This window comes from Rhopilema esculentum, chromosome 21, assembly GCF_057945365.1.
Source record: "Rhopilema esculentum isolate cy_ngs chromosome 21, ASM5794536v1, whole genome shotgun sequence".
Lineage (NCBI taxonomy): Eukaryota > Metazoa > Cnidaria > Scyphozoa > Rhizostomeae > Rhizostomatidae > Rhopilema > Rhopilema esculentum.
The window spans coordinates 6,696,466-6,714,883 of NC_142835.1; the positions used below are offsets into that span (position 1 = coordinate 6,696,466).

Here is an 18,418-nt window from a genome sequence, read left to right on the forward strand (position 1 = left end):
CAATCACTATTAGTGTCATGGCGTTCATGTATATTGCGATATTGAAGCTACATGGTTATTTCATTTTGCTTTTTGTGAGGAGAAAGCATTGTTTGATATCAACTTCTCATCATTCAGATGCATATACGACAGAAATTTCAGCAAACTGGAATATCTTGGTGAAATCGATCGCAGTAGGAGTATTGTGATAGATACAGTAGGTGGAAATATGGCTTTTTAATGAATGTATTGCTTTGATAATAGTTTGTGAGGGAGACACTGTTATGCAAGGCTTTTTATTACAGGGAGACACTGTTTAAGTTTTTCAAAAATTTTAAATATCAATTTTAAGACAAACTTCATGAAAAATTATATTATTATCATAAAGCAGATTGCATCATTTTGCGTAGCCAGTTATTTCTGAGTAAATAAACAATAGGCTACTCGTCGTTTTGTGATGCAAAAAGGTAACACATTGAAATTTTTTATTTGGACAATGGGCAATAGCATACTGCTTTTGTAGCATTTATACCCTCCTAGGTCAAAAAGAGAGTTATTCATTTTGTTTATATGCCTCTTCCCATCAACTTACTCATCACGAACACCAACGCTCAACGGCAGTGAATCATACAATGGTGCTATGAATTTTTATTAGTTCATTGAAAAAATACGTTGTTATTTCATTTCTCAGGTGTAGGACAATACTTTTCCTTGTTTTCCCTAAATGAGCATCCCATCTCCATGGTTCAACTTGCACGATCTTGCAACTGATAGAACATGTGCGACAAATGTGAAGTTTAGGCCCCGTTCACATTGCTCCGGATTCAAATGAAAACGGATAAAAAAGTATCTGTTTGTGCCTTGCGTTCACACTGCTCCACCTTGAAAACGGAGACTTTTGAAAACGCACTTTGAAAACGGAGACTTTTGAAAACGGAATCTTTTGAAAACGCAAAAACGCAGTGTGAACACCGAAAACGGATACTTTTGAAAACGCTAACAACAACAACAATACAGCAAGATGCTTAGACCACGCCAATTTAAACAATTTTTCTTAACATGGCTGATTAACTCGAAGTTAGTACACTACTCGGAGGAATATTAGTGGCAGTGAGTTGTCTAAAAAGTTTTTTAGCAGTCGCGAGTGCTGTAGACCAGTTAGTGGCGTTTTCCTTTTTATCCAGAGCGGAGCAATGTGAACGCGTCATCTTTTTCATACGGTTTTCAAATGTGTCCGGAGCAGTGGGAACAGGCAAAACGGATCGATATGAAAACGGATAAAAACAAATACGGAGCAATGTGAACATAGCCTTAGATGATTGCAAAGAAGGTTTCAGCGCGTTCGAGGCGCGTTCGGGCCGCATCCGGGCCGCATCCGAGGCGCGTTCGAAGCGCGTTTGATAGCAAGATAAAGAGGCAATATTGTATAGAATATGTAACATTTTATTAGAGCACTGTTCTTTTATTTCATGAAAGCAGTCACCAAGATAGATTATTTTTTGTAGAATATGAAGGAAAGAACCATTGCTTATCTGGAAAGACTCAACAGTATTGCTGGAAATAATTTGAACTGTGGCCCCATTTTGAATTGGTTTGAGGTATTAAATTGACAAAGATTTCCTTGTTTCTCTTGTAACACTTTAACACTTTTCTATCGTAATATTTTGCGGTAAAAACACCTATGGCCTAGTCGTTCCTACATTTCGGCATAAAGCAAGTCCCCCAAAAGAAATAAAGAATTTAAGAACCAACAGGCACTTTCGTTAAGCATTTTCATTTAAAAATCTCTTCTAGAACGAGAAATGTATACAAGGTTCTTAATATAATAGGAATCTTCATGAATATTTGTATTTTGACCAAGGTTCAATTGTAATTTCTTGTCTGTGTCTGCAATTTTGAGCTACAGACCCTTTAATCTAACTAATGTTGGCTTTTGAACAATATGTTTCTCAGAGAAAGAATTTGAATTATTTTTATATAAGATATTTGGCTCTTTTTTCTCAAATCCAAAAGCTATGATCCTTTGAATAAGAATCTTCGATTCTTGAATAACTATGTTCGCCTATGAAATAAAAACAAATAATGCTCTGCGCAAGAATGTGTCTTACACTTTGCCTGTGAGGCATCGAATTCTATGCAGACACTTTGCCTGTGTGCTTCCATTTTTCGCTACTGCAAAATTTTGATGTGGTTTTTCAATATAAAATATTTGTACCCAAAAATATTCATACTTCATTCAGGTAAATGCCATATTATTTTGTCTCCTCATGAAAAACTGTACTTATTCTGCATCAAACATAAACTGTTATAGATTTTGCTGAGCAGAGTTGAAAAACTCTGCAAGATTGATTTATTTCAATAATTGATACAAAACTTAAAACAAGACTACTTTCAGTTTCATTACAATATTTCTCATAAAAATGAGGCTAATTGTAGGAAGAAAGCATTTAAAGACCCTTTTCTACGTCTTTTGCATACGATTAAAATATCTGTTACCCTCAGTGCCTTCCACGGTGGCATTATATTAAAATTAGATATGGTTGAACAGTCTAGGCAAAACGTGCTTTCTATCTGAATTACTTCCATTCGCTTCATTTTCGTTTCATAAGCAATTCAATTTGCCAACTATAACATGAAACTCTCAATATTCCTTGAAATGTTTATTATGTTGAGTTCCTCCAAGTAACTGCCGTTTTGTTTCAATTCAGCTTGATAATCATGGAAACCATCTTGTTGTCATGGAAGCTGACGACTCTGCTATCAATGTTCCTGCGATTGCTGCAGCCCACGTGATCAAACGTTACGTCGCCCAGGCCCCTGACGAGATTTCTTTAGAGGTACGTTTTTGCATCTCGTATTGACGCCAACACCTTTTCACCCTCTTGCTATCCTTTCTGTCAAATTTTTATTGAGCAGAGTCAGTTACAAAAAAATGGTCATCTAAAACCCTACTTTTATGTCAACAAAGAATAAGGCTTTATTACTACAGGGACGGCGCTAAACGTTGGAACAGAGATCATTTTAGATGACTCAGCTGCCCTCTATGGCAACTAGAAAGTCTTCCATTCATTAGAACGATCAAACAGTTAAGCAATGGGCGGGGTATTCTAGCTTTTTATTTATCCAATTTTTCAACTCCTTAGCCGAAAGGCTTTCTGCTGATTATTTTACCATTACAATTCATAATAACATCTTTTCAAGTATGAGATTTCCATACTGCCAAGTTAACTGCGATGAAATATAATCTTTAATATATTCGGGTTTCAGGTCGGTGAGTTTGTATCTGTGATCGATATGCCCCCTGGAGAGGAAACAATTTGGTGGAGAGGGAAGAAAGGTTTTGAGGTATGATTACACGGGTCTCGTATTGTATCGCCGTAGCCTTTACAAACAGCAATACCTAAGTTTTAATTCATTCTTCCCCATGTCCCACCACTTTTTACCCCTTTCATGGTCCTGTTGCATTTGATATTCAATTAAAAGTCAAATTGGTTCCCTTTGAAACAAGAAAACAATAGATGCCCCAAGAACATTCCGCTATGTTTTATAAATAATAAATGTCCTAGAAATAGTTGATGAATCATTTATGAAAAGAAAAACTAATTTTGGGGATTTATTTGGTATCCCCTTATTTTCAAACTGAGACTTTATTCTATTTATTGAGACTCTGCCGACCTAACAGTCGTTTGTCTGAAGACAGATCTTAAGCCAGTTTCCACCAACTGGTCGATGTTAGGTCATTTAATTTTTTAACAAGATTGTTTCACTGTTATATGCACATTGCCTTGAAATTTTGCAAATAAATTCTCACGGTGGTTATTTCCGTGCAGTTTGTAGTTGTACTTTTAAATTGCGCTTCGTATTGGTGACAAACCAGATTATGATACGGGTCGTATGAGCATATAAAGAATCATTCGTCTGTCTCCTTTTCTGGTCGTTTTTGGTTTGCGATATGGATAAAAGAAATGAAAACTGTACAGAGCATTGTTTCTAGGTCAGCTGATTTTTTACAGTTGTTACCACTATGAAAACGTTGCAAAAGTAGGAAATTTAAAGTCTAATGATACAGTATCTTTGATTTAGGTTGGCTTTTTCCCTTCAAGTTGTGTTGACATTCTCATTGATAAAGAATTGGACTCACAGCTCATCCAACATGCGATAATTCAAAGACCGAGTAAGTTTGTTTTTCATTCAGTATCATTGTAGCTTCTTGTCTCGCAAGTTCAAATAATGCTCTCCCTGAGAATCATTTAGAATTGACATACTTTTTCAATCAGTTCCAAATACCAAATTAAAGTAATTAGCAATTAACAAAATAATCGAACACATATTGAATAAATGGTTTTTGTTGAAATAGTAAAATACGAAATATTGCACTATACATTGAAGAAATGTTAGTGAAGGGCCGGATATGGCAAACGGTTTTTTGGCACAGTCTGTTTTGCAATTTTTATCTTTAGACGGTATATCTGGATCATTGATATTGTGTATTTGCATAAATATTTCCGATAGCTCAACAGAGTCTTATAAATTCCAGCAACACATTTTTAAGGGTTACACTAGGGCGCCAAGATTCGCAATGAAAGTCCGTAGCAAGGGACATCTGTTGGTTAATTGTTGATTGGTTGAAGGTTGTTTGAAGCTGTGATACAGCAAAGGTGTGTCGCGAAAGAAACTTCGTCTATATGGATATATATTTTTGTTTTGGTTTGAAAGTGAGTAGAAACAAGGCTCATGATAAATTGAGAATGTATTTGTCCTGGCTTGGCTTGGATTCGAACAGCACGGAAATTTTGAGCCATAATGGAAGTGCTGGGTCTAGCTGCACCAGAATTTTCTGTGCGTCTTGTTATTTCAAAATGATGATTCAAGGCAATGAATGAAACCTTTGTAAGATCCGTTTAGCTATTTTTTGGAGTGAAAACGTAGCAGAAAAAGTCCCGAAGTAAGGTGTTCCTATTACAAGTGTGCTAAAGATTAGAATAGAGTCCAGAGGTGCTTAAATTGTAGCGTGGATTCATCGATGTTGCTGCTTCTCTTTTGAGGAAACGCTCTCGCGATATGTAGTTATGCTCTGGACTAGCTGTCTATCTGTTGCGAACATTGTTTTTACTACAAAAGGCCTGGGTATACGATTTTCTTCGATCCTCGCCCGATTAATGATTATCGACTAGCGACTGATAGAGTGGCATGATTTAGATGGATAGAGAGACTGGCGATGAATCTTATCTGCGTCTCTAAAGCTGGCCAATGTAACAGTGTTTATAGATTGTAGACTTTTTTTTATTCCTGCACCTGCATCATTTATTGAAAAGTAAGCTTACTTAAAGAAATTCAATTTAATACAATTCAGCTGAACATAGAAATGCATCCTAGTTTAAAATTTTAGCAACAATGTGTATTATATACGTCCCAGGAGAAACATAGCCTGGAGACCCAGGAGACCGTGGATGTATTGAGCTTTGGGTCGTGAACTAGCGAGAAAGGCAAAAAACCTCAAGCTTGGCAAATATAGGACAAATTAAATATTTCTATAGCTAAGTTGAATGGAAAAAATCCTTAAGCCTTAAATCAGCTTGATTTGTTGCTTGAGTCTCAGCCAGTGAGATTTCACAATCTTATTCTGCAAAACCACCTGCGCAGGAACAATTCTCTTCGAGCTCGGCGTGTAGGCTACTTGCAATGTCATTGTGTTTATTCACACGCACTCTTGCTCTATGGAGAGGTTCATGTTTAGCAAGGTTTGCCACTTAAATATTTGTTCAATCTTTAACTCTTTGTGCCTGCCAACATGTGTTGGGCTTTTTCTGTCGCCTTTCAAAACTGCATTACGCGTTAGGCCAGTTGGGTCTTTGTAGAGTCGTTCAAGTTTACATCGGAACTCCTAAATTTTTGATACCGCAAAATTTTGAGATACAACTGCAAGCGGAAACATGTCATACTCGAGTCTTTAGATATTCATTTATATATATTTATTTTCATTGTATATTTTGTTTTAAATTATCAATTCTCGTTGTGTTCGATTGTTCTCTGTCGGTTAGCTTTGCTCCTGTTCACCGTTGTCATACACTTCAACGCAAGATTGTTCGAATCTGGTGGATGCAGCATAATCGTTTGGCAAATTATGTTTTAGGCACCTTATTATTCACTCTTCAAAACTGAGTTTGATGTTCCCAGCTGACTTTTCAATAAAATTGTTTCAGTGCAAGCCTTTTGTTGATTTTTTTATCACTCGTTGTTATTGATCACAAGCTTCTCGTATTTTCAACTGGCTTGTTTCTAGCACGCATCCTCTATATAGGTTACATCCTCTGATTTCTATGTTACATCCCCTGATTTCTGCGTGAATACCATTAATTGAATATTTGTTGCTGCTGGTTCAATTTTCGGATTGTACTGTTTTTTCTCAAGGCTATGCAAGGAAGAATTTGACAGTGTAATGTGACAGATCTTTGTTGAATTTTTGCTACCACCACCAAGGTCTATACTAGGGGCCATTTCACTAGGGTCTATACTAGACGCCTTACGAATAAGAACGATGATTAAAATGAAGACAAGGCTTTGGCCTTTTTTATTCCTCTTGTACAATACGTAAATAAAAAATTAGAAGAGTATTGTATATATGAATTGACAGAGAACAACCTTTTCAATTAGATATAAACTTATCTAAAACTAATTTTGGGTATTCTTTCCAAAAGAGGTTATTTTATAAGGTAAAAGTGTGTTCGAATCTCTTTTCTCTATGTTTGTATTTGACTTATGAAAATGCAGCATCGCATTCCAAGCTACATAGCTTTCATTTTCGTCTCAGCATAATTTCAACTGTTGGTATTTTTTATACGTCTAGCAATAAAAGCAATCTAAGCTGTGTTTATCTTTTCTTTGCTACAATAGCTTCATTTCTTTAGCTTGCTTTCTTCTAAACAAGCGCAGATGTGATGAAGTTGGAGTACTTGCTCCGATTGTAAAGTCCCTTCTGTTTCCCATAACACTGTGTATTTGCATGCACCTCTAGGCTCCATGGTGAAAACGCCTGGATTGATTCAGATGTTTATTCAACTTCCAGGACCTTCCCTTGCGATGTTTTTCTCAGGACATTTTATTAACAGGGCCTCTAGATAATAAACTTTTTGTGCTCAGATCATGCGACTAGCTGAATTATCAACAGGGAGTAATGCCTAAGTATTGTCTTGCTACGGTTTACAAATTGTTCGGAGCTACCATTATAACAGCGTTATTGTGAGTATAAGAAATATTGTCCGAAAGCAAATTGAGTTGCTGCTGTGAGGATCTATATGCAATAGTAAATAGCCGCGTGCAATTAGCGCAAAGCCAGCTCTTAGCTGCCAGTCGTATGAGCATGTTTTGTAGATGACTTAGCTACACGCACTTTAGTTTGCAAGTTGTTTTTTGGTGAATTTCAGGCATGTATGAGTTCAATTTTGTTAATTGATTATGCTTTGTAGTGCCACAGTTGCATCTTTGTTTATATTTCCAACTTGTGCTGGTAAGATTGTCTCTGGAATTGGTGTTTGTGACGTTGCAGTTTTGTCTTTGACCAAGGATACCATAACTGCTTCCTTGTAGCATAATATTTCGCTGGAGGTATTCGCGTAATATTCAACGCTTTATTGCAGTTATTGCAGTTACTCCGAGGGTTACATTGCAGTATTTGCAGCTTTCTCAGAGCGATGATATTGTGTTGATAAACTAGGCTGATAATAATCGTTAAAATCAGTTATAGGTCGTGAGGCATCACCAATAATCATTATCATCACGTTAATCAACCAATCAGTCAGTCAATCAATCATATAATTATAATCAATCAATCATCAACCAATCAACGAGTCGATCATTTGATTTCATTATAAGTCACTTTTTCAATTCGACAACTTAATCTCGCCAACTAATTATAAGTGCAGCATTTTGTGACTTTTTCAAATCGAATAATCACCCTGGTTTTCCGTTTATTTACGTTTATTTTTTCCGTTATTTGTTTCTTTTGATAAACTATTGATATTTTCGCGCAGGTTTTCTCTAGACTTCGTATCTTTCATGCAAACTCGTATTTCTAGGAAGCTTTTATTGCAGCTCTCCTTCTAAGGTGCTTTCTTCTCATAGCTGCCATTTTGAATCAGGCCCTACTGAAACCATGCATAACAACAGCGTTTTTATCCGGATGTAGTTTTTAGGACACTGCTTGCACCAGATAAAACTATTTCCGAATTCTTGTCCTAAAAACTCGCATTATTCAATCGATTTTACAAAACATGAAACAGGTGAAACATTGACCAGACTTAATATGTTGGACAGCACATGAAAAAAACAATTTGTAATTGTTACTGCGATAACAAGATGGAAGTTGCCAAAACAGCTAATAACGTTCTAAGATCATTCCATATGATGAATTCAATCTAGATACTAGTCTGAAAAGCTTTCTCCAGTGTATTTGGAAGCTTTCAACACCTCACTGAAAGCAGAGTGTGCCAATACAACAGCTTAACCTTCATTTTTTGAATCGGTTTTAATTTCTTTCTGCAGTTAGTAAACGACGGGGAAAATTCATATCTTTTCTGCGGTACTTCTTTCGGTCAAGACCAAGCAAAGACGAACTCATGCAGACAGGAATCTTAAGGTGGGAAATTTTACTATCATATCAGCTACTTTAGCCTTAGCTGGACTAAAAAGCTACGTAAAGGTGATAGGTTATTTGCCTGTGCTATAAGCATACGCCAATTTCTTTTAGTAATTCTGTAACTCATAGCAAAGCTTGTTTCCGGTTGGTATATATTACTATTTCCATTATTTTGTTTCTTTCTGTAGATCCTTTGAATAAATTCCTAAGTGATCTGACTTATTAAATATGACTTTCAGTTGACCAGCTTGTTTCGATACTGCTTCGTTTCAAACATCCTACATCACTAATATAAAATTTTAAAATCTAATATGCTGAAACCCTAATAAGCCACGAAAGCATAATCTTCATAAATGAAGTAAGTTTTTTAATTTCGTCGTTATTATATTTATCGCAGGGGGTTTTTTGTTGTGTGAACAGAAGCATATCTACCTTTCACGGTCTGCACAAACTATTGATTTCGAGAAACGCAAATTAAGATTTCATTGCAATTTTTTTCGATCTTTCGACTGCAGCTAGCATCTTTTGCATTGAGTACTTTTCTTGATTTTGAACCTTTTATAATTGTTTATTTTATGCCTTCTTCTGGCACCACGTACCTTTGTTGCTCATACTCTGTCTCTAGTTTTTAGCAACAGATGTTCCCATTATCCATTAAAAGATATTTAAAAGACTGCTCGATGACGTATAGTCAGAGGTTTTTGACAGTTTTGGTGTCCAGAACAAGACAATTCTTAAGTCGCAACTATGAATTTCACGTTTAATGCTATCATTAGAAACTTGACATGGTAATCAATGGGGTTCAAAGTCGTTACTTTATTGTACCAATTTTTGTTCGCTTGACATGGTACCTGCGTTAATGCTTTCATTTTGTAACTTTCCATTGATGATTTTATTTATTATATTTTCTTCTTTGCAGAGAGCGCACCTTTGGGTGTGACCTTGGAGAGCATCTAGCTAGCACAGGAAGAGAGAGTAAGCTATTTGACCAGAATATGTTATATTTTTTTAAAGACTTGCCAAATGTGTACATTGATGCACTTATAAAATTGGATGTCACGTAAGAAATAGTCTGAAGAACCGACACTAATAGGCAGTAACAGGCTCTATTTGCCCAAAAGAATGAGAATTCGTATGTTTTCTTCGATTGGAGAGGCTTTGCAAGATAAATTCTTGATAATGAAGTGCCTTGTATGCATTTGGTTGTTGTTTAACAAATCCAAACTCAAGCCACTTTTGTCTTCATGCTGATATCTTGTTTTGTCATTGTGTGCTTGCCAAAACCTCAACTCTTGATTGGTGCGTCTATTCTTCACAGTACCACTTGTGCTTGAAATGTGTTGCGCTGTCATTGAGGAAAGTGGCATTGTCGATGGCATTTACAGACTGTCAGGCATCACATCAAATATGCAGCGTCTAAGGTATGAAATAATAATCAAAGCCCTAGAAAATGCTTCAAAACTTTATTTTAAATTGATCAGCTTTCCAATTGTTTGAAAGAAAATGTTTTTCATTTGTGTTATTTGCTTTGTAAAGCAGCTATGTATTTAACTGTTTAGTTTGCAAAGATGACGCATTCTATGTTTATCCTGTTGAAACGTGAAATTTTTCTTTCTAAATTTTCTTCTGATGTAGAAGAATTTATTCGTAGAGCCTTCTTTCTGCTTCCGGGATCTGTTTTCTCACAGTTTTTTGTTGCATTCAAGGCTTAATCTATGTATTTGTTAACAACAGGTGTCAAAAGTATTAACGAATTTTCCTAATTTATTTGCCGCAAATACTGTTTAAAGATTGAACTTGAAAGTGCCACTGACATAAAAAACCAAAATTTTGAAAAATTCTTTTTCTTAGACAGTAAACTTCACTGATTCTATATCTGCAAATATTTTTTCAAAATAAGGGCCATAAGTTCAATTTTTTGCTCATATTTTCATTAACGAATACTGCTAATTTGTTTGCCGCAAATACTGTTTGAAGATTGAACTCTGAATTTTTTACATCAATCAAATTATTCGTATTTCACTGTATTTTAGACGAAACTGGTATTTGTTTTTGACAAATTTGATTCATGTATGGGACGCCGTTGTTACGAAAAGTTGAAATGAATCACGTATAAAAACAGAGATACTGTAACTAGTAGTGCAATTAAAAGTCCTAATAAGGGCTATCATCCCCAGTTACTCTGATTCCCAGTTGTTTATTTTATTTGTTAGTTGCATATAATATTCACTCTAGACTTGCATTTGATAATGAAGAGCCACCAGACCTGTCTGAAAGCAGATACCTCCATGATATTCACTGTATTTCCTCTTTGCTGAAGACCTATTTCAGGTGAGCTTTGTGCCAAGCACATTTTTTTTCAAAAAACCACGACTTATATTCTGATTTTTCCAATCTGCGGCTCTCAGCGAGACAAACTCAAGTAAACAGTCAGATAGGTCTTTACATCACTATTTTTTCTCCTTCAGGTGTTATCCCTGTGCTGCCCTATTGATTCTCATTCCCAATAAATTATTTCGTTTATGCAAATAATATTACAATCTAATTTGTTTAATAGCATTGATTTCTAAACCTCAGTTGTAGTTCATAGTAACTTTGTCATATTTTGCTTGTTTTCTTTCTCCTTTCCTCGCCATTTTCACTTTTTTTTTTGTTATTTCTTTTTATCATGTTGAATTATGATGATGATGATTTATATTTTAGAGAGCTGCCAAATCCTCTGCTAACCTACGAGCTCTATGACAAATTTATGGTAGGTTTATTTTCATGCTTTTTTGTATTTTTTTCAGAATCTTCAATTCAATGTAAAGACCTTAAAGCTAGATTTTAATACTATTATCTTTTTGTGCTGCGCTCTTTCTTTGTGTGCAGTGCAAGATACCTTACGAAGAAAATTATCATGAAAGATCACCAGGGTCAAATAAAAATGTAAGGTTAAAGAAAATTTAACTCTCGTAAAATCCTTTCCTCAGTATCCTATTACTAAAGTGCATCTATTTTGAGAACAATTTTTTTAAAGATTAAGCAAATTTTGCTTTATGTTTTACTTTGAATTACCACCGTTTCTTGCTAGGCCGCAATTCGAAAAGACGATGACATGGATCGTACAGTGGCATTCCATCATGCCATTCAACGGCTTCCTCCTCCACATTACAGGTAGCTGATCTCTCACGACATCCAATCCTTTATTTCTTTTTAGCACTTTCTGTGCCTGTGTAACACATAGCTTTTATCTTCATGGGTTACAGTAGAAATTTTCATAGAGATAAAAGCAATTCAGGACACAGACGGTGGGCTGGTGTTTGGGCTCGTTAAAGTGAAAGCCCTGTTGGTTTTTTTCTTAAATTCAATGTTTTGATAGTCGAATCTGCTGGATATAAATGACAGAGCAACCTGCCACCTCTTGCTTCCTTCCCTCCCGACCGTTTTGTCGTTTTTAAAAACTGTTTTCTAAATTATGCTTCTAAATTATCCTGCAAGCTATACCTTTTATTAGCTTATACTTTGTCGGTAAGAGATCTCTTATATTTGTTAAAAGAAGTGTTGGAAATCAGTTGGTTTATTGAAACCAGAACGGTAACGAAAAATATTTCTTGTCTCCACTCTTTCCTGTCTCCACTCTTTCCTGTCTCCACTCTTCCCTGTCTCCACTCTTCCCTGTCTCCACTCTTCCCTGTCTCCACTCTTCCCTGTCTCCACTCTTCCCTGTCTCCACTCTTCCCTGTCTCCACTCTTCCCTGTCTCCACTCTTCCCTGTCTCCACTCTTCCCTGTCTCCACTCTTCCCTGTCTCCACCCTTCCCTGTCTCCACTCCTCCCTGTCTCCACTCTTCCCTGTCTCCACTCTTCCCTGTCTCCACTCCTCCCTGTCTCCACTCTTCCCTGTCTCCACTCTTCCCTGTCTCCACTCTTCCCTGTCTCCACCCTTCCCTGTCTTCACTCTTCCCTGTCTCCACTCTTCCCTGTCTCCACTCTTCCCTGTCTCCACTCTTCCCTGTCTCCACTCTTCCCTGTCTTTAGCATTTGCCACTTTCCCTGTGAAGCAAGAATAGTTATCAGATTTTCTTCTAATTTCAGATCACTAGAATATCTACTCCGCCACCTTGAGAAATGCGCTTCTCAGTCCAGTCACACCAATATGAACGAAAAGAATCTAGCCATTGTCTGGGCGCCGAACTTGCTAAGGTATGAATTTTATAATGAAATTTTCGAATTAAAACTTGGCTAACTTTTGACGTAAGAAATTTTTTTGAAAGTTTTGAGAAATGTTGTCATAAATAAGGCCCTATAGTCAGAATTTCACAGGAATCTCTTTGTAAATTACAAAAAGCCGATGTCAAGGGTATTTTTATGAAAAGGGTACTTTGGCCCCCTTGCCCGTCCTATCAAAAAGCAACAGGGGCGGGTGACTCCCTGTGCCCCTATCTCCGGCGTCCCTGCTTTTTGGAATTAAACGTAACGTTGAAAATAGTTGGTTATGCCCATCCCTGTGGTTTGCATTATTTGCTATTCTGGTGCATTCGGTTTGAATGATTTTTTTTATGTTTTTTATGGGCACGCTAGATATTCTAATTCTAGATCGGCTTTGTGATGAAAAGAGACACTTTTGATCGAATGAATTTTCATGATATTACGAATCTATTGATAGTTGGCCGTTTATTATTTACCAAATTAAGCAAATTACTTTATATGTTTCTCTATTTCGAAAAATCAGCTGAAATTTATCGAACGTATAGTCGATGCAAATAATATTAAACTAGTGAAATATCCGAAGGGTTATATTTTAACAGACTCAACAAGGCACAAATCAGTGAAAGTATTCTTGCAAGCTAGTCACCAATGTTTGAGCAACCTTGCACGTTTCAACTATTATGCCCCTCTAGGGCTGCAAATGGACAGAACTGGTTTTACGATGCACAGCACCATATAAGGCATCCCCAAAGCTTTATTTGGCGATTTCGAGATTCCTTTGATATTGAATTAATAATCTTGAACAGTGCTTGGCAAGCACCTTTGAATCAGGTTTTCACAAGCCCCATGAAAGCTTTCTTGATTTAAATCATGACTTACAGATTTTCTCTACATGTGCAATTCAAATTGGTTTATCTTTAAAAACACGACTCTCATTTTCCCAACTTCTGATTAGTCTGGAGACATGTTCGTTATGGTTTTTGCTAGTGGATTTTTTTTCAAGATAAAAAAGATTCAATGCAACTACGAGCACATATAAGGATTTGAGCTTCATTTCTTAAAAAAAACGCTGATCTACTTCTTAAATTAAAGCGCGGGTGTATTTCTGCATATTATTTTACCTGAGCATATATGTCAAGTCCGCCCTACACAGCATGTAAAACTATCAAGATCAAAATAATTTAAGCACTGAACAACTTTTCAGGATCTCCTGCAGCAAAAATGATCTGTTTTGGTGTACTTTGGCGATATTTGATTTGAAAAGAAACAAAACATTAAACGGCCGCTTTTTGCATCTGTTCAGCTAAATTTTTTAAAGATATGGTAGCTTTAGAAAGATTGGCTGCAGAATTTTAGAACTAACAGAGGGGTGTTTTTACGAAAAGACCAATTTTGAAGTAAAACAGCTGCCACGTTCAGTTCTTCTCGTAGTGGAATAATTTTAACAAACCTTAAACTACGAGTGTTTTGTTTGTAAAAGTAGAATATTTGTGAAAGTTTGTCGTCTTTGTAGGCCCAACGTCAACGAGCAGGCTGGAGCTGCTTTGTTAGATATACGACATCAAGCAATAATAGTGGAATATTTGCTTAAGAATGTTGGAATCTTCTTTGACAAAAATTTGGCATCGGCAGCCATCGCCTTCTACCCAGAAGCAGATGACGTCACCATTCCAGTTGCTGAAAATGGTAACCTGGGATTTATTTTCCGTTGCGTCCATTTATCTTTTTTCTCTATAACAATTTGTCTCGTGAAGTATTCAGCACCAGGCATACCCTTACGTTTTGTCAATCATGCATTTTTAAACATTGCCTGTAATGTTTTTGTTAGTTCACATAAACTATTTTGTTTTATTAAGTGCTATCATCAACTCCAGTTTCTTTTAACTCATGTTCGTTAATGTATTTTCTTTTTGCATTAATTTGATGCTAATTTGTTTTTTTTGTTTCTCTTTTATAGGATACTCCAAAGACATTGTCCTTGATCGTGCAAACTTAGAAAAAATAGGGATAGGGCCACCAAAGCTGATATCATTGACAGAAGCAAGAGCGAGATTAAAAGAAAATAACCGAATCTGTGAATCAGAGCCAAACTTAGACTCAGGTATGATTCTTGCCAATTCCCTTCACGCATTACTTAAGCTATGATAATACTTTACAATCAATGCCAAAGGTCCTTGAATCGCCTAGAGTCTACAGTGTAGGATCCAGTTTCTCTTTCAAAAAGAACTTTCACAGATGTACAGACTTTGTTGAGACCGACTTTTTTCGACAGTGATGTAGGATTACGCAATTTTCTAAGTATTTGGACGGGCACAGAGGGGCAAACATTTCTAGTTGGGCGGGAAACGCCCCCCCCCCCCCCCGTTCCTGCCCTTGGCTTCGTGCCTGGTCTCAAAACAATGTTCGTTCGTAGTTAAATATATTTATCGTCTGACAGGAACCCTCTGCACGACAATGAACCTCTTAACAGTGAATAGAATAATTATTTACGGTGTGAGGAGGATGCATGTAAACAATTAATGAAGTGTATCAAAACTCTTTCTAAACTGGGTCAAGCTCAGACGAATTTTTTCTAGTGCTTGTTCGAGATCTGCTTATTGCTTAAAAAGATTTGAAAGATCCGGACCCCTAAAATTTCTCACCCTATATTATGGAGAATTAATTTAGATTAAACCCTATTTGAATTCGCTAAGAAAAGGTAACGGATCCAAGTGCTATTTATTTGTAAAGAATTGTTGAGGCATTTTGCTTTTGTTTCGTTTTTATTTTGTGTTATTTTCCCAACACTCAATTTCTATACATTTTTTGTAGCTGAGAAACCACGCCGAAAATCGAGGCCTCCTTCGAATCCGACAATACCAGCCTCTATCCCAATATCACCGGGTCCAAGCCTTCTTTCCTTAGAAGAAGCACAGGCGCGGAACAAGGTTAATGGCAGTGGAGTAATGCGCCGGAGTTCGGTTGATTTGCTTCAAATTGATTCGAGAACGAACAAGGAGAATTTATCAGAAATCGCGTCGAAGAAGCGCAGCTGGAAAGGTTTGTTTTCCAGAAATAAAAGCATTGGTAATGACCTGGATATGTATGGTGATGAGAAGAAAGCAATGTCTCTTTCATCTTTTAAAAGGAGAGTTAGTTATGATGTTGGAGACAGCTCTGGTCTTGGAACCCCCCGATCGCAAAGCAGTTTCAATTTGCGCGAGTTGGGACCGAGTGAAGGAAACGCGCGTCCAACGCAGGGGAAAAAAGGACGAAAGAAGAAAATGGAAATATCATCGCCGCTTGGAATTCGGACTTCGAGTTTTGTAAGCTATGTAGGGGGTATGAGCCAGCTCGAAAGGACGAGTACAGCTCCAGAAATTGATCTAAGGCAGTCGGCAAAGGCTGCCAGGGCTAAAGGGCAAGGAAAATCGAAATCGGCTAGCCATAGTATTAACACTCATAGTGGTGAGAGCACAGAGTTGAACTCTGATAAACATACCAGTGACGAGTTTAAACCAACTTTGGAAGTAATTAATGACGTCAGTATTGAGGACGCTAGGCTAAGTCGAATTGAAGACAATGCGGAGAAAAAGCCCAATAAATCGAACACGGTAAAAAAGAATGAATCGGATCGTAAAAATGAATTAGATATTAGCGAGAAGAATCTAGCTGAGCTAGACCTTCTTGTTGTAAGTTGCGCTAACGCGCGAAAGGACATCAGTGCGCACAGTTCACCCGTTGATGAGAAGTCAATACGAAACTCAGTGTGGATTGAAAGATACGACGAGATTGCGAGGATATGCTCAAGTGCTGCGAGTGTGGACGATCAAGATAGCAAGACAAGGTCAGAAAATTCTTTACCTATAGAAAAAGTTCGATGCTTTTCATCAAGCAGCGTCCAATCGACAGACAGCATCTCGCCTCGGCGGCGACAGGCATCAGAAATTCGTGACTCAATTTTGATTAGAGGGGGCCGAGAACTACAGCTGCACGGCCGCTTTGCTTATAATGTACCGGGTAATACAGAAAAACGATCTCAATCTGCCGATATTCCTGATGTTACCCCCATCATCAACAAACGTGCCTCTTGTCTCTCAGACGGGGGAGTGCCGGACTGTGCTGCTGTTGACGGTGTTATTGCCATTGACTGGGTTCCTGTAATGCAACGATCGCTGACGTCAGTTTCGGATCAAACGCCGAATATATCGAAGCCCGTTTCAACTGGAAACGACAACGAACGAAGTGAAAAGGGAAATATTGCGAGAAAACAATGGGTGAGCAGGCCTTTTTCAAGCTATGACAACCATCCGCTGCCCCAGATTGACTCGTCTTGTGACATTGTTGACCACCGCAAAACGAAGAATCGACCATCCATTTACGATAATTTGTTAGTATTAGAGTGAAAAATGAAAGAAAACTTCTAATCGAAAGTTTAACTACTGATCATATTCACCAGCTTTTCAAATTACGTCAACGGAGACTCGACCCATGAAGATGTCGCAAAGCCTGAAGTCATAAATCCGATAATGAGTTGTTATATTCATATTATTAACACATTAATCACATTCATGTTTTCAAATCTGGGCTCTATAAATGTCTTATTGAGATAGACTGGCTACAGGTATTCCTGCATCACTTTTGAATCTTTAAAGCATATTTACCAATCAAATCGCCCGTCTAATAGTCATTCATGATTTGGACCAATCAAATCGCCAGCCTTATAATCATTCATGATTTTGACCAATCAAATCGCCAGCCCTAAAGTTAATTACCGCATGAAGCAATCAAATGGCCAGAGCAGTAATGAATTGTGATCTGGACCACTTTTAGTTGCTACCAAGTTTCCGGTATACCTTTGAGAACAGTAAGGCTTTGAAATGCCGACGTGTGGTTATCTTGTATCTGATTTCAGGTATCTGCTGCACAATCTTTTATTGGGCCGTACCCTTTCGTTCTTTCGAGATAGCAGAATTTGCTGAATGAATGAAATTGTGCAGATGTTATCGCTGTTTTTTTCCCGAAAGCATTTTTTTCGGATTCTTTGTTACAAATTGCAGTTTTGCCAGAAAAAAAACGTCACCATAAAGTCCTTTTGAGCTTTTCAGGCATACGCCTCATTTTACTTGAAAATCGTGACAAAATCTTAAGTGAATGAGTAAGCGTTGCTTCATTAGTTATTTAACACTGCGGCACAAATAACAGGGATGCAATTTTGAATACCAAGGGCCGATTATTATTTTCAATAGATTGTATAACTGTTTATAATTGTTATTATTTTCGGGGTTGCTTGAGAGTTTTTGACACTGTGAAGGGAGAGAGATTATGTAGGTTTGACAAAAATAATTTCAAGGCAGGACGTCTTGGTACCAACACTTTCGAAATCAATTCCTTTTTTGAGTTGCTTTCTTATAGTTCATTGTTCTAGGTTTTGGAAAACCGTCGAATTCTCAAATTGTACAATCAGAATTGAAAGTTTTATCATCATTGCAAAAGATTGTTAATTTAGATTTCTGTGTTAATTTGAATGTTGATTTTCAATAGTTGTAAAATTATAAGATTTATCAATGTAAAATAAAGATGTTATTAAATTATACAAAGAGTAATCTGAAAGACATTATATTACGTTTTTATG

General features: G+C 36.9%; 1 protein-coding gene across 5 annotated transcripts in view; it reads left to right on the top strand.

Moving 5' to 3' along the window:
* LOC135684267 (GTPase-activating protein CdGAPr) overlaps positions 1 to 18,414 on the top strand; it is a 46,871-nt gene extending 28,457 nt beyond the window's left edge. For all 5 annotated transcript variants that reach the window (XM_065199742.2, XM_065199741.2, XM_065199739.2 and 2 more), the window contains 15 exons: positions 118 to 196; positions 1,485 to 1,577; positions 2,688 to 2,816; positions 3,247 to 3,324; positions 4,063 to 4,153; positions 8,521 to 8,614; positions 9,534 to 9,589; positions 9,933 to 10,035; positions 10,850 to 10,945; positions 11,318 to 11,366; positions 11,688 to 11,770; positions 12,691 to 12,798; positions 14,318 to 14,490; positions 14,762 to 14,905; positions 15,616 to 18,414. In XM_065199742.2, the coding sequence (XP_065055814.2) occupies positions 118 to 196; positions 1,485 to 1,577; positions 2,688 to 2,816; positions 3,247 to 3,324; positions 4,063 to 4,153; positions 8,521 to 8,614; positions 9,534 to 9,589; positions 9,933 to 10,035; positions 10,850 to 10,945; positions 11,318 to 11,366; positions 11,688 to 11,770; positions 12,691 to 12,798; positions 14,318 to 14,490; positions 14,762 to 14,905; positions 15,616 to 17,189 (2,950 nt within the window). In that variant the 3' untranslated portion in view covers positions 17,190 to 18,414. The remainder of the gene's footprint in view (positions 1 to 117; positions 197 to 1,484; positions 1,578 to 2,687; positions 2,817 to 3,246; positions 3,325 to 4,062; positions 4,154 to 8,520; positions 8,615 to 9,533; positions 9,590 to 9,932; positions 10,036 to 10,849; positions 10,946 to 11,317; positions 11,367 to 11,687; positions 11,771 to 12,690; positions 12,799 to 14,317; positions 14,491 to 14,761; positions 14,906 to 15,615) is intronic.
* The last annotated feature ends 4 nt before the right edge of the window (positions 18,415 to 18,418 follow it).